Source organism: Sinocyclocheilus anshuiensis, unplaced genomic scaffold, assembly GCF_001515605.1.
Source record: "Sinocyclocheilus anshuiensis isolate Anshui unplaced genomic scaffold, SAMN03320099.WGS_v1.1 scaffold963, whole genome shotgun sequence".
Lineage (NCBI taxonomy): Eukaryota > Metazoa > Chordata > Actinopteri > Cypriniformes > Cyprinidae > Sinocyclocheilus > Sinocyclocheilus anshuiensis.
In genome coordinates, this window is record NW_015544183.1 from 371,555 (window position 1) to 386,600 (window position 15,046).

Here is a 15,046-nt window from a genome sequence, read left to right on the forward strand (position 1 = left end):
ACCAATAAAACCCATTACAAACGAGGCATTTGTTGCATCCAGTTGGGACATAATGACTTATACTGGCTTTTTACGCATTGCGTTGCATCACACCACGTAAACATAAAACCATGTCTGCATTTGTGATCGGAGAAATGACGAACAACAAGCGCTACTCTACACTGCTCAAAACTCGCGTTTGAATCATCAGTGGCAAATTCTTTAAATATGAAAACGTACTTACAGTCTGTGAGTCAGAACAGCCGGCATTGTAGTCTACTCTACCAGGATCAGGAAACGGTCCTCCATAAAATGCGCTGCACACATCTGAATATTTGGGTTGAACTGTTCTGGAACAGTGTCGTAAATACAACTTAACCACTGATTTCTAGTCGTGTCCTCTTTTGGAAGGCCAAACAAAATATTTTCGCTTTCACGATGAAACACACAGCGTCTTCACAACATGGCGGCGGTGGCAGCAACAATAAAGTTACGCCTTCGCATCATATGACCCCTTTAAGTTATAAAAGATGGGTACACCAAAAAAATCACCATAAATGTATCATAACAGTGGTCCATATGACATGTGGACTATATTCCAAGTATATTCCAAATCACAAGATCGGTCAAAACAGTTGATTTGTAAATAAATCGTTCAGACCTTTTTTTGTGAACTAGATCAGATTCATTGAAAAGATCCAACCAAAAAAAAAAAGTTTTGAGTTTTGTTCACAAATTGGGCATTTGCTATTTCTCTAATGAATTCTCATGAATGCACCATGGCAAGCTAGGCAGGATTTCAAGATAATCTGTGAATAATGGTTTATATCTCTCTGTGTCTGTCACTCAAAGCTATCATGTGACTTCAGAAGCATGTAATCCAAGGTCTCACAGACCGCTTTTAAGATACATTCATCATGCTCTTGAATTCATTTTAAAGCTTAAAGGTCAGGTCTCCATTGCATGCAAAAGAGCGACCAGTGCATTCTTTAGAAAATCTCTTTTTGGGTTCCACAGAAGAAATAAAATATAGTAAATCAGGTTTGAAATGACGTGAGGGTAAGAAAATAATGACAGAATTTTCATTTTTGTTGAATTAAATAATTTAGACCACCTAATGTATATTTTTTCTGTCATATTCTCTGTCTCTCATAGTGTTTGCGATCTTTAAGATCCAGTCAAATGTATTGTTGCTCTGCAAAATTGAGCAGGCTAAATCCAGTCATTTCAATAGAAATTCACATGATATAATGTTTCACTTGAGGGTGAAATGTTTCACTCTGATGCAAAGTTTCATATTCTCTCTGCAGATTTTGCTTGTGTTCTATTTGGTTACGCAAATTCGCCTCATTGGCCAGCAGAAAGCAGATTTAAAGTGACTTTTGTGTATGCAGCGCTTCATGCTTCGCTACACTGTTGACGATAAACCTTTTTTACTCACAAAAATGTGCCTAAATTTCACTAATTGATCGTGCATTAACTCTGAACTCCTAAATGAACATTGTACTTGAGCCAATTTCCAATGAAGCTTTTAGAGACACATCCTAAAGTTGCACTCTCTCTAGATTTCACACTAATCTAATATGAATATGAATTAAACAACAACAAAAAAAGGCCACCAACAGTACAGTACATGTATTATGTATATATGTGCTTGTAAGATTTAATTCAATGACAAAACAAAATAGCAGCACTTTTTTTTTTTTTAATTGAATTCTGTGATCTCTATTCTCAGATCTCCATGTTAGTTAGTTGTTTATTGCTTTATCCTCTCCTCTTCATAATTTGCAGTTCAATAACACTAAACATGTCTTACCATTCAGCCTCCTTTATCATTCTGTCTCAGTCTCTCTGATTTGAATATTGTTTTATCCGGTGAGTCAAGGCTTTCTGTTAATTACTTCTCTATTCATTTAACCATGTGGGTCTGTCCGAGAGGAATTGTCTGACTCCTGCATTAAATGGCCCACATTCCGATCCTCTGATGCTGAAACTAACGTGAGTTCCCCCCTTTATCTCTGCAGCGCGTCAAGTTAGCACACAGCGGATTCATGTTACAAAAGACTCGCCCAGCAAAAAAAACAACAACAACTTGGAGACAACCTTATCTGTCTTTTTGTGAGATTTTTGTGGCTATAGGTGGCACAGTCTCTCTCTGAGGGATCTGCTCATGGATGTTTAGTGTACACTGAGCCACAGGGCTGCCATGGGAACTAATGACCGATTTATTTTGTGGAACATGATCAAATTTAGTAATGTGTTCGATAAGACATTTTGCACTGTAAATGAGCCTTGGAGCTCAGTTATGGAAATTATTATTGATGTTTCATGGTTGTTTCAGTAATGCATTCAATCATTCATGACTGAATTAAATTTAATGCACTCTGGCTTGGCTTCACAAAACTATAATTGCACAGATTCTTCACATGTAGAGGACACATCAGCACATTGATTTCCTAAATATTTTCTATAAAATGTTAATCATTAAGTTGAAAATCCAAGCAATATTACATTTAAATAAGCTTCTGCTGTTCCTATTACTGTAACAGTTTTCAGCTCTCTGGAGCGCTGTTATGCTTATGTTGAGTATGTAAAATGTGTATGTACGTTTTTATAGACACAGTAATGTACAATATCAACATATTGACAGTGGAACTGAGTTCAGTACTCTAACACAGTTCCATAGCAGAGCTCCTATTTGACCGTAAATCATGAAATTACATTTATATAAAGTATAAGTCAAACGCATTTCATTTAGTTGCTGTCTATGTGTGTGTGTGTGTGTGTGTGTGTACTTTTGAATACTAATGACATCATTTTGGCTAGTTACTCTTCATATATATGTTCAAAAACATGCAAATAGTGTAGATGAAGTGTAACCAACCACAGTGAAGACTCCTCTTTTCCTTGACTGTGTCTGGATTCTTCAGTTTACAGGCTGTTTTCATGTTCGGCTCAAACCCACATACTGGTCACATGCACTTATAGAGAAGGGGGTTTATGAGGGGATCTGGGATATCTGAAGGAGAGCGAACAAGTGAAAAAGCGATCGAGCTAGAAAGAGCGAGATGAAAGGCGAGGGTTTGAGAGCGACAGTGCACTTGTTCCCTGGTTCAACCAAACAGAGACAAGCTTGCCCGGTTTCAGGGTGCATGTGTGAAGGAATGCATTCATTAACGTAATTCCTCTGCTCTCAAACAAGGCTTCCGTCATTTGGAGAGCAAGCGAGTGAGCAGAGAGCTGCGGGGTGGAGGGGCAGTTCTCGCTGAAGAAGGGGTGAGGGGTAAATACACCCCTTTTTCTCTGTAGTTAGGAGGGCAAGGCGCCCTAACACAGGCCTCTGCGTCCAAGGCGATCTGCATGTGAAAGCCCTTGGCATCACAAAAGGATGAAAAGGTGCTGGGCAGGACCTGGACAAACCCTTCCTGTTCTGGTGGGTCGTTTGTTTCCATGCTGTCAGATACTGGGCCGCCAGCCCTCTCTACCCTCATCTTCTCAGCCCTCTGGTGCGTTGTTCCACATTGTCCCTTTTTTTGTTTTCCAGCTGTTTCTCATACGTGCATCTTTTTTTTTTTTTTCGGTCATGTGAATTGGAGTGATGGACCAGTGTAACTTCAAACGGTGACTGGAACAATTGCTTCCATGGCTGCATCTAAAAGCCAAACAGCACCAGGCATGAGAACTGCTTTGCATAACAAAAGAAGTGACAAAACCATTAGGCCAATTAGAGTATTTATATAAACATAGTAATGAAGGGATTTAAGCAGTCATAAATTATGCTTACTGTGTGGGAAAATAACTTCAGTTCTTTCTGAAATTGCACATGTTTGCTATTTCAAAGTGTGGTACTAGGGCATGGTGTTTATTTCCCAACATCAAATGCATTGCATTAAAGCAAAGAATGAATGCTGGGAATGAAAATGTAGCACATCAAACTTTAAATCTCTGTAGCTCTCTGCTTATCCTGCTCCAATAGGGACAACAAGAATGTTAATTATGTAAATTAAAAAGTGCTCTAATCCAGAGGGAGGAGCTGTTCTCATAGCGTTAGCTTTAGTTGAGTATTGGCACATATTGACAAAGCATTAGCCTCCATCCACATTGTGTAATGATTTCTTTTTTTCTGCAGAGGAAGTGCTCCTATTGAGATAAATGCCTTGTTTTCTTCTTTACCATTGTGGTATGTTCTGATGTGCACCGGTGTTTAGTCAGTCGCACTTCTTCTACTTCACTATTCCCATCCAGCTTGCCCAAAGAGGACAAATGAGTCTTTTAACATTAGATCCATGTGACCAATACACGCTCAGGTTCTCAAACACCTCAAGACAATAAGGACAGAGCTTTCATTCTCAATAAAACAAGCAGTAGTACTAAATGGTAAATGTAAGAGGTAGAATCTAAAGAAAGATTTAAAACTTAAGAAAGAGAGATTTAACTTAATTTTGCTTTGGTGAATAAATGTAACCTTTATTTAATGATTACTTTCCCTTTATTGTTTTAAACTAGCTTTTTGTTTTCAATGAAAACCTAAATTAGATATTTGGTAGACTGTCTGAGCTGCACTTTATGACAATAAATAAATAAATAAAAACAAAAGTGTGACAAAACTAATACAACGACTTATCTTGACTCTGTTCCTCATACTAACCTAATTGCATGGCTTTATAATAATATACAGCAGCACATATGCACATCTTTTTTTATGACCAATTTTAGTTTTTAATGTGCCCAACATCTAGTTTGTGTTTAAATGAAAACAAACCATATCTTCTCAGAACGACATGACAGGGAGTAAATGAACACACTGATAACACAGACATTGTGATAACTGATAACTGTAGGACAAGCGTTTTGAAGAATGGATAGACATTCACGTTCACCGTCCTAGGAGAAAAAAATGGCATCTCTATGGAATAGTTCATTTGAAGACATTCATCACAATACGCCAGATGCATATATTACAGACATGCTTCAGAAACGAGTCGCATTTCAAATGAGCTAATTGTTTTTCAAATGTACAGTGTCTCTCTCTCTTTCCCTCGCTTTCTCCGATTTCTGCAGCTGGGGCTCAGTGTGATCATGTGACGGGCTCTCCAGCGCAAGAAGAGCTGGTCGGTAACGGAGGACCGAATGCCAATCTCATTGAGAAAGCGCCTTTATTGCGCGTGAGAGACGGGAGGGACAGACGTTTCTAGTGCTGCACACATAGACAGACAAGACACAGGAAGCTCTGGGGAACTCGGGGAAAGGTGCATTTTCATCGCCTCAAGAGGAAGTTAAGGACAAATCTGTCGCTAAAATAAATCTTAAAAAGGGGCACTGGGCACGCGGGAGTCGCCTTTACGACTAACTTGTGGGATTTATCGGGAATTGTTTCTGAAAGGAGACCTGGCTTCCCTCTCCACACGTTTAGATTTCATTTTAATTTCGGTTCATCAGCTGCACTAAACAACTGTCATCTCCCGAATTGCCTATTGCAGCAGCGGATTGTGCGTAAAGACAGAGACAACCGCCTTTTCCGCGGACGAGTCAGGCACTTGCCTTCTTCACTTGCGTTTTTGTACTCTATTTATTATTTATATTCAAGCCTTTATTTATTTAGGGACTTTTTCCGTCTATTTTGGGGCGTTGGTGGTGATTTCTGTGGAATATGGTGGGGGAAATGGAAACGAAAGAGAAGCCCAAGCCGACCCCAGATTACCTGATGCAGCTCATGAACGATAAGAAACTGATGAGCAGTCTGCCCAACTTCTGCGGGATCTTCAACCACCTCGAACGGCTTCTCGACGAAGGTAATGTTTATGGAATGACACGAACGGTGCTGGAAACGCTCGCGGCTCGTTCGCGCTTAAGGCAAAATGGTTAACGGTAACGATTTATGGCGTCAGTTGCTTTTTTTGCCGTCAGACCGTCATTCTTTTTTTGCCAAACATATGAAATACAGCCTTTTAGTTCTGCTTTAATAACTGCTCAAGTTTACGCTCGCACTCGGTAGTCGCTACTTCTCCGTTGCAAGGGGATACCTGTGGCTTGCGAAATGTTTTTACAGTGGTTCTGTTGGTTATTAATATATATCTCGTTAGAAAAATATATTTTTGATACGTTCATGTGAATAAGACCGTAATGCAATAGGCTCATTTTACAATTCCACCTTAATATTTGAGAAACAGTTGTTTAGGAGACTTTCTCTGAGACAAATAATAATAATAATAATAATAATAAAACTCGTAAGTAGTCTATATGAATTCTCTCATTTAAACTCTAAATAAACCAGATTACACAAATAGATATCGAGAGATTTACATCAAGAGTCGATGCATAACTGATATAGCCCATTTCATCGGCCTAAAAGAGAAAGTTGACCATCACTTACGAGTGAAGAGTTGTGTAAAAATTATATTGGACTGCTAATGTCTAACAAAATGTAGTGAGCGAGCCTACACAAGCAAGAGAAACTTACTGTCACACCTACAGATCCTCTTCTGGACCATTGCTATTTAAATAGTTAAATAGTTGACCAAAATAACCCAACAAAATGGCCCAGTATGTGTAAGCCAATAGTTAAGTATATAAAAAACAACCCAACATGTTTGTGTAAAACAGCACACACAACAATACAAACCGTTTGTTTAGCTTTATATAAGCATAATGTCAGTTTTCACGATTTGTTTGTCAGGTTTGTCTTTTAGTTACTATGTGCACCATGGCATGGTCCTAGAGCAGTCCACCATGCACTAGTTTGTGGTTAAGGGTGAGAATTACATGTACTGTGGCACCAGGGGGCTCCTGACTAATTCTGTACAGAAACCTCTTGTCCTGCTGTCAACTTTATAATGTTGTTAATAAGATTTATATTTGCGCAAACTGTGCTCTTTTTCTCATTCAGACTGTTTTATAAATGTTTTATAGAAAGCCTTGGGCCTTTATTGCAACTTAAATTACGGTAGTTAGTTGTTAAAAGGATGATTAAAAGCATCTTGTTGATCTGTCTATCTAAATGACCCCTGTCAAAAGAAAGGGCCCCGTCTTACCACCCTCATGAGTTCCTTTTATTCCTGAATGCAGAGGCCGTTCTGTCACTGTAGACTGGTCTTCATTGTTCTTTTGTTTTGTAATATTCTTTCCTATTTAACACATGCATTTTCATTTTTTTGCTTTACGGAATTTCTGTGCCAATTGAAAATCTGATTTTAAAAAAACTATCGTCAAACAAAGCAAACGTAATTTCAGATCATGATGTGCTTGTGATAATTTAGAACCTCTTGAGCAAACCTACGTTTTAAATTACGTTTATAAAACTCCATCATTACACACATTACTCTACATTACCGACTCATTACTCATCATTACTTTCTCAGTACAGTATGAGGGAGGGGGAGTTGTTGTATTTTTGACATCTTTGAGCGCTGCCACCCTCCCTCGCTCAAGTTAGGAAGGTTGGTAGGTTTATAATCGCTGACACACAGAGTCCCAAATAACTGCTTTCCGCCGGTGAATCATCTGCGCCCAGCATGCCATTCCTATGTGGATGCAGTCCTTTGGCATCCGCAGTTAAATATTCTATTCATCTGCAAATCACAGCGGAATGACGTAAGCCTAATAACTCCTCTGTGATCTCATTTTAAAATGTCAGTTTCATTTTTAGATTTCTAATAAAATAAATTCTCATTTGTCAGTTCAGACACTAAAATAAACATCAAAAATTGCCTTTTACACGCTATCCTGTTAAACTTGCTTTTCGGACATCATCATACGCCCCTCGGGTGGGTCTGCGGCCTGGCTTTACACTCTGTGCTTTGTGAATTGCAGCAGTTTCACAGTCGCTTTCTTGTTTATTTCTTGTCACTCACATTTACAGCCTTTCCCTCTGGTCGAAACTAGCTTTCCTCTCTGGATAAAGCTGGTGATGTTCGCCTGTAACATTAGCCGTGTAATCAGGACAATGTGGCTGATCGTACCTGCCAACATGAAGAATATTCTGCATTTCACTTGCGAAGTATGACTCACATCGTGAGTTTTCACTGCTTTTTATACAGAGAGTTGGTGAGAATCTGGAGTAGAGATGTGTCATGCTGTTTAATGCAATATTTTTGAGTAATATGCCAGTTAGAGTCGTTTCCTCCACCACACATTATGGGTTTGTCACAGTCTAGCTTGTGCAAATCTGAATTAATAACGCTGTCAAGGGAGCACACATTCCATCGGACTGAGACTGCGAGTTAGTCTTGTGCTCATGAGAGTGAACTGAGCAGTCGGTTTCACTTCCACTATTGAACCATTGCAGAACTGAGCCCTGACCTCCAATAAACAGGACACACTGCTCAGATCTGCATGTTGGGAGCGTGTGCAAATGCGTGCATGCATGCCTCTGATCATACGCCTTTTAGAAAACTATTTGCAATTGGTCATGATCTTTGGTGATTATGAGGTCAGAAAACGTGTTTCTATGGATCCATGGAGAAACAAACATTCTGTTGTCGTGCTACAGTACTGCAACTGACAGACTGCATGCTTCAACATATATATTCCTTTGTAATCTCAGAAGCTTTGTCGCTACAGTGGAACCATCACCAAAGCAACGCTAAATCATCGGCTTTTGCCGAGCTCAGCTCTATTCTGTCCTAGAACGATGAGGAGAACATAAATTATGGTCTACTGCTCATGCTGGACCACTATATTGATCATACATGAAACTCTTTTCTGCACGGCTCTTTGAGAATGAAAATGGAGAAATGAATTGAAAGTGTTGAAAATCTGTGGCATCATCGATAATCAAGGCAAGCGATAGCTCAGAAGCGCTCAGTAGCTGTGTGAGATCGCATGTGTGATATTCCCTGTGGGGTGTTGTAATATCCAACAAATCTGGCTCTGTTTGGATGAGAGTATGTGAATGTGTCGGCTTGCATCCATCTCATAATGTGCATTCATTTTAAACTCTCGTTTGCAATATCACATAATGGGATGCAAGCAGTAGCTTGGGAGCACTTTGGATTTTAGGCAATTGCTGTCATTATTACTATGAGAGTGCTGTTAATTTTTGTAAATTACTTTAGATTACTGTAATCTACTGAAACTACAAATCTAGACATACTCTTATATTCTCTGATAAATTACTATAATATCATTATCATTATAATTTTCTTCTCTCTCTCTCGCTCTCTCTCTCTCTCACTCGAACATTTGGGGTGGTGCTCGTTTAGTAGTTATAGAGCTGGGCATAAGTTCACATTTAATCAGAGACACTGTATTCTGATGGAGTGTCTGGGATCCTCTATCGTTATTGTGCCCTAGAGCACTTCACTTAACCCTGGGTTGCTCCAGGAGGATTGTCCTTGTAGCTGGTACTGTTAGATACTTTGGATGAGAAAGCTGTTTAAATGGCAGATGACATTTTAAAACTAGGGCTGTTAATCTGTTTAGTTGAATTTATTACATTATTTTAATTAATCAAATTAAGTTCTAATCAGATATCAATATTTGCGGAGAAAATCCACCAATTTAACTAAACTTGATTTGCTTTAGTGATAGGAAAATCCCTTAAAATATAGAATTGCATGCAAGTCAGGGGGCATGATTAATTGTACTAATTAATTGTGCCAAATATGTACTTGCATGTAAAATGTAAATGTAAATTCAGCAATATATTTCTATTGAGATAATTATTAAATCCATATTCAACATATATTCCCAGTGTATATTCTCATATTTACAATTAATTTTCTATGATTTGTCATGAAAAACACCCAGGTTTTTCTGTGAAAATTATAGAAAAATGCTGTTTCCCCCCCCCCTACAAACCTAAAATTATATGACATTTCCAATGGACCCACATTTCCACAATTCTCAGAAGAGGAATTCGTCATAGTTGGGTAAACTTTTATAGTGGTAAACAGAAAACGCAACAGATATATTTTCAGCATTCCCATTTGCTCCAATAGCAAAAGAAAAACAAAACAAAAACAATAGCTTCCATGAGAAGAGAGAAAGATGTCAAATTTACCATCTTTAGAAAGCCATATTAGAAACGCTCACCCAGCAGCGTTAACAAGATTTCTGAAATTGAATACCTACTATAGGTAATACAACCCAAAATATAGTGTTCTAAATGTGCGTCAATTAAAAAAATATTTACCAACTTATTCTACTAACAGTAAAACTAACCTAACAGTCTACTCTGACAGTTAGTAGACATGTAGTTGCAAATTAATGAGAATCTGTTGACATGTTACTTATAGTTAGTAGAATGTCTAAAGTGGACTATCAAAATAAAGTGTAACCAAAATATGTGCTAGAATTACAACGTTACAGTATGTGAATAGGATCCATTGACCAAAACCACAGTCTAAAACCACGATTCATCCTTTAACGAACGCAAGTGTATTTGATACACATTATTTGAAGCCCCTTGCCATAGTCAGACTCAGTGTTGTAAAGAGCTGTTTCTCCCTGCTCTGAAGGGTACTGTGGCCTTTAGATATGAGACGTGTGACCGGCCCTGGCATGTCACCTGTGAGCGATGCATTTGCGTGAATCAGACATGATGCTCATAGGCTGATGCACAGACCAAGTGTAAACCCCTTCCCCTGTTAGTGCAGATGAATGCTCTCAATGGCCAACAGGAGCAGTCAGCCATGCTAGGCCATGCACTTGGCGCTGTAATAAAGGTGATGAATTTAATCAGGGGAGCAGCCGCTGCCATCAGTACAAGGCCCATAAGGCAAAGTTGTGCTGCTGACATCCATAGAGAATGGAGTTAGTTACTGTTTGAATAGAGACGGTAATAGAACAGAGATGTATGTGGGCCCCGTAAGGCATGGTAATGCTCGGTGGTCATTCATGGTTTGTACACCAAATTGTTCTTTTATGGTGTCGTAAAAGGTTTCTAAATAACTTACTGCTGCAATTTAGTGACTATAAGTACATACTATTTAGTATTCAAGGCACTCAAGTGCCATGTTCAAACATTCTGAATTAAATTCAAGATATTCTTAGTTGTAGGATGTCGAGCCTCAGACGGCATGGCAATGGACCACCCACAGACACTGACAGTCTGATGCATATTGCACACAAAAATGGCAAGAGCTGGCTGAAATCTGATTGGCTGGCACTGTGCAACTTCCAGGAGTCTGGGTGCACCAGTCTACCTGGAAACAAAGTCCTGTTTACAAGGTATGGAGTGCTTTTGAAAAATAACTAATTACCTGATTTGCCAAAAAAAATCCAGTGGCATCAAATTTTTGAAAGATATTCAAAGTTTTGTTGGAGGTTCTTAGTAGCATATTCTAGATGTTCACAAACAGAACTCTACTATACAGCTATACATCTTCTTACACTGTCATTCGAAAGTTTGGGATCTGTAGGATTTTTTTTCTTTGAAAAATATAATACTTTTATTTAGCAAGGATGTTAAATTGATCAAAATTGACAGTAAAAACATAAGATTTTGATTTAAAATAAATGTTGTTCTTTTGGACTTTCTATTCATCCTTTGATGTATCACAGTTATGTATCACAGTTTCCCAAAAAATATTAAGCAGCATAACTGTTTTCAACATTGCTAATAATAAGAAATGTTTCTTGAGCAGCAAATCAGCATGTTAGAATGATTTCTGAAGGATCATGTGACACTGAAGACTGGAGTAATAATGCTGAAAATCCAGCTTTGCGTCACAGGAATAAAATACATATTAAAATCTATTCAAATAGGAAATGATTGCTTAAAATTTTAGTAATATTTCACAGTAGTTCTGTTTTTTTTTTTTTTTATCAAATAATTGCAGCCTTGGTGAGCATGAAAGACCTTTCAAAAACATAAAAAAAATATAAAAAAATCTTACCCCAAACCCCAATCTTTTAAACACTATGCATGTCAGTAATATTATCAGTATTTCATAATTTTGGATAGACCAAGGTTTTTTTTTAAAGTCTTTCACATTTCTGATAATTTCTTTGGTCACCGAGCTGACTGACAATGCTGTGCATTTATTTTTTGTTGTTTTTAGCCTCTAAATGGCATGTCAACACAGAATTGACTGTGATTGGTCACTTTTCATGTCAGTCAGAATGACCTTTCTTAAGTGGCTGCAAACTGACTTTATACAGCGAGTCGAAAGACAACAGAATGTCTAACTATTGGGGAGGATTTTTTAAAAGAAAAAATACTTTGTTGTCAATAAGTTAACTAGATGGTTCCAATCTTCCCACTTGTCAGGAGTTTGTTTATTCTGTTAAACAAAACTCAGAAACCTCATTGACAAATACAACGATCCTACCACACATGTAGTTAACCTACATAACAGCTCGTTTATCACTGCTCAAACAGGACAAGCACACTAAAAGTGGTCATTAATCTTTCACATAAATTAATATCAGAATCTGATGCGCTGATAATCACACTCGGAGGACCAGTTTTAATGACTTTGCCTTCTAAAACTTCAATACAAGGTGGTTTACTTTCAGGAAAAGCCCTTTTCATGAAAGCTTCTTAAAGATCCCATGAGGACTGGAGAAGCACATGCTCCACTGACAATTAGTCTAAGTGGCCACATTTATCACCTAATTGGAGCAATTAATTAATCCTGAGGAGTTTTACTAGGGTCAAAGTCAATTTACCCAGAATTAACTTCTTTAGGACTCTGTCTTTAGTGGTAAAGTAGTTGTCCTTTCAGGGACACTTTACAATCTCTCTCACTTTGTGGCATTAGAGGAGTAGGAAATGAGCTGTGTACTCATTAGGAGCTAGAGACGGAGAGGGATACAGGTGACTTACAACACTAGAAGCATCTCAGTGCAACTCAGGACATTAAATTCAATGTATGAATGTATGCTTAAATATAACATTTAGTGAATCTAAATATACAATATTTTATGATTACTTTTTTTATTTTTATTCTATCATTCACTCTCATTTTGTTCCAAATGTTTATGTGTTTTTGTGTGGAACAACAAAAAAAGAAATTTTGAATAATCTTCATGCAGCTCTTTTCCATACAATGACAGCTCATAGTTACCTCCTTCTTCTCCGGTGAGCTGTTAACTTAAGAACCACTGTGAGTATATAACTGAGTCAGTAAAAACAGATTAAATCATTATTTTGAGCCCATTCACAAATCGCACTGAACGATTAATTTACAATTTGGACTGATCTCAGGAGCCAGATTCTCAAAAATCACATCTTTTATTAAGCATAAAATGATGCACACTATGAGATGTGTTAGTTTTAAGAGTTTAACCATCATTATTGAACGTACAGTATATAATGTTGTAATTTTTAATAGCTGAAACATCCCATCTTACAACATCTTGCCTTTTAGGACTTAAGAAAAGGATTTTATTCAAGAGTTGTTGTTTTTTAAGAAGAACAACATAAGAATATTTTTATTCAGTGTTCAGTCTTTTTTGGAATACAAAGTTTATTTATATATTTATTCACATATGTATAAAATGTAGAAAATACTGAAGAATTTACTTAATAATAAAATACATTTTAGTACTGAAAGGTATCAGTATAAAAAAACGAACTGTTTGTATGCTATGTGTTTTATGGTTGTTAGAGTATTGCATTGTTAGTTCAGCAACATGTTAAACAATTGTTGAGTCTCCTGTGTGGTTTATTATTATTCTATTTGCATGGCACACGGCAAATAGAGCATTCTAATCCAGTCACTTATGAAGTCCAGTTTCAGTTTGGATTCTATTTTAATCCTTTCAATGTCACTTTGATGGCCTCTGCATCTACATTGTGACTGTTTACTTTTTGGATTACTAGTTTATGAGTTTGCAGTAGGTTGCAGGCAGATTCCTGTGGTGAGTTTCACTTCATTTTATGTTCTGAGACCCGTTGTGTGCCAGCGACACTAAGTTTAGTGTAAGTTTAGCTCTTTTTATTGACGTACGCAGGGATATTTTGAGATGCTCCGAAAGCAAGAGGTAGTTGTGCATTCAACAGATGTAACAGATTAATAAGGTTGGCATCACAGCATAGGTCATGCTATTACAGGTAAGCATGGCTTCCTTAAATCTTCTGAACATCATCATTTCCTGTCACAAGATGACTTTGAAGGGTCATTAGAGCAGAAGCGAAGAACACACACAGAGCGACTGTCATCAGACAGTACTTGATGTACCAGAGCACAGGGGTCACGGGGTCATCGTGTCACAAAGTCATGTGCCCCAATTCTCCTGGTTCAAGAGCAGCGCCAGTTCATCTCAAGGAGAAATCAATCACATGACAACCCCCCTTCCATTTCTGCTTCTATCAGTTACTCTATATATCATTGGGGATTATTATGGCCAGCTTCCTGTGATGCCGTCATTATTAGTGAATACTTCAACATTGAGCTTTATAATGCATTCACATCCCTCATTTTAAAAGCACTTTGTGTAATTGAAACTGTTTCTCACAGACTGCTGACTAAGTCTCCAGCCCGCCTGGGTGAGAGGAGAATGTGAATAGAATCTGCCTACACGGACAGAGTCATATTGATTTCAGAATAAGAGGGTGAATGAAAAGGCAACATCTGAGTTCGTTTATGTCAATAGATTTTGGTCTCCTGTCGTTCCTTATTCTTGCCTGTTGCCTCTCAGAGTGAAATCCTATAACTTGAAATAATTCATATTCCAGCGAGATGGTACCTGAGTTCTAATGTGTTAATCAAAAAGTTGTTTTTTCTTGTCATTTAACTTGTATCTGCATTTAAATGCAGTGTTTGTTACTATTAAGGGTTGCTGTGTATATGGACGTCTATAGGCACCAGCAAGTACATTAAAGAATGCGTATCTGTGCAGGCACGTAGTGTTTCTTTACAAAGTGACATGACCAACAACTGGCCTGGCATGCATAGCACAGCTTTTCCCTGATATGTTGCATCTGTACACAAAACTTTTTAAAAACACGAAGGAAAAACTTTTCAGTTTTTAGTACTGTCATTACTCGTGAATTATTAATCGTGATTATCTACTACATCATACAATATTAAACCAAATGGCATACTATTATTGAAATACTATTATTATTTTAATTAATATTTTAACATATATATATATATATATATATATATATATATAT

At 37.6% G+C, this 15,046-nt stretch overlaps 1 protein-coding gene across 4 annotated transcripts in view; it reads left to right on the top strand.

The window, feature by feature from the left end:
• The first annotated feature begins 5,058 nt into the window (after positions 1 to 5,058).
• Positions 5,059 to 15,046, top strand: part of LOC107696379 (protein quaking) — a 130,373-nt gene continuing 120,385 nt past the window's right edge. For all 4 annotated transcript variants that reach the window (XM_016496680.1, XM_016496682.1, XM_016496679.1 and 1 more), the window contains exon 1: positions 5,059 to 5,771. In XM_016496680.1, coding sequence (XP_016352166.1) covers positions 5,630 to 5,771 — 142 coding nt within the window. In that variant the 5' untranslated portion in view covers positions 5,059 to 5,629. The remainder of the gene's footprint in view (positions 5,772 to 15,046) is intronic.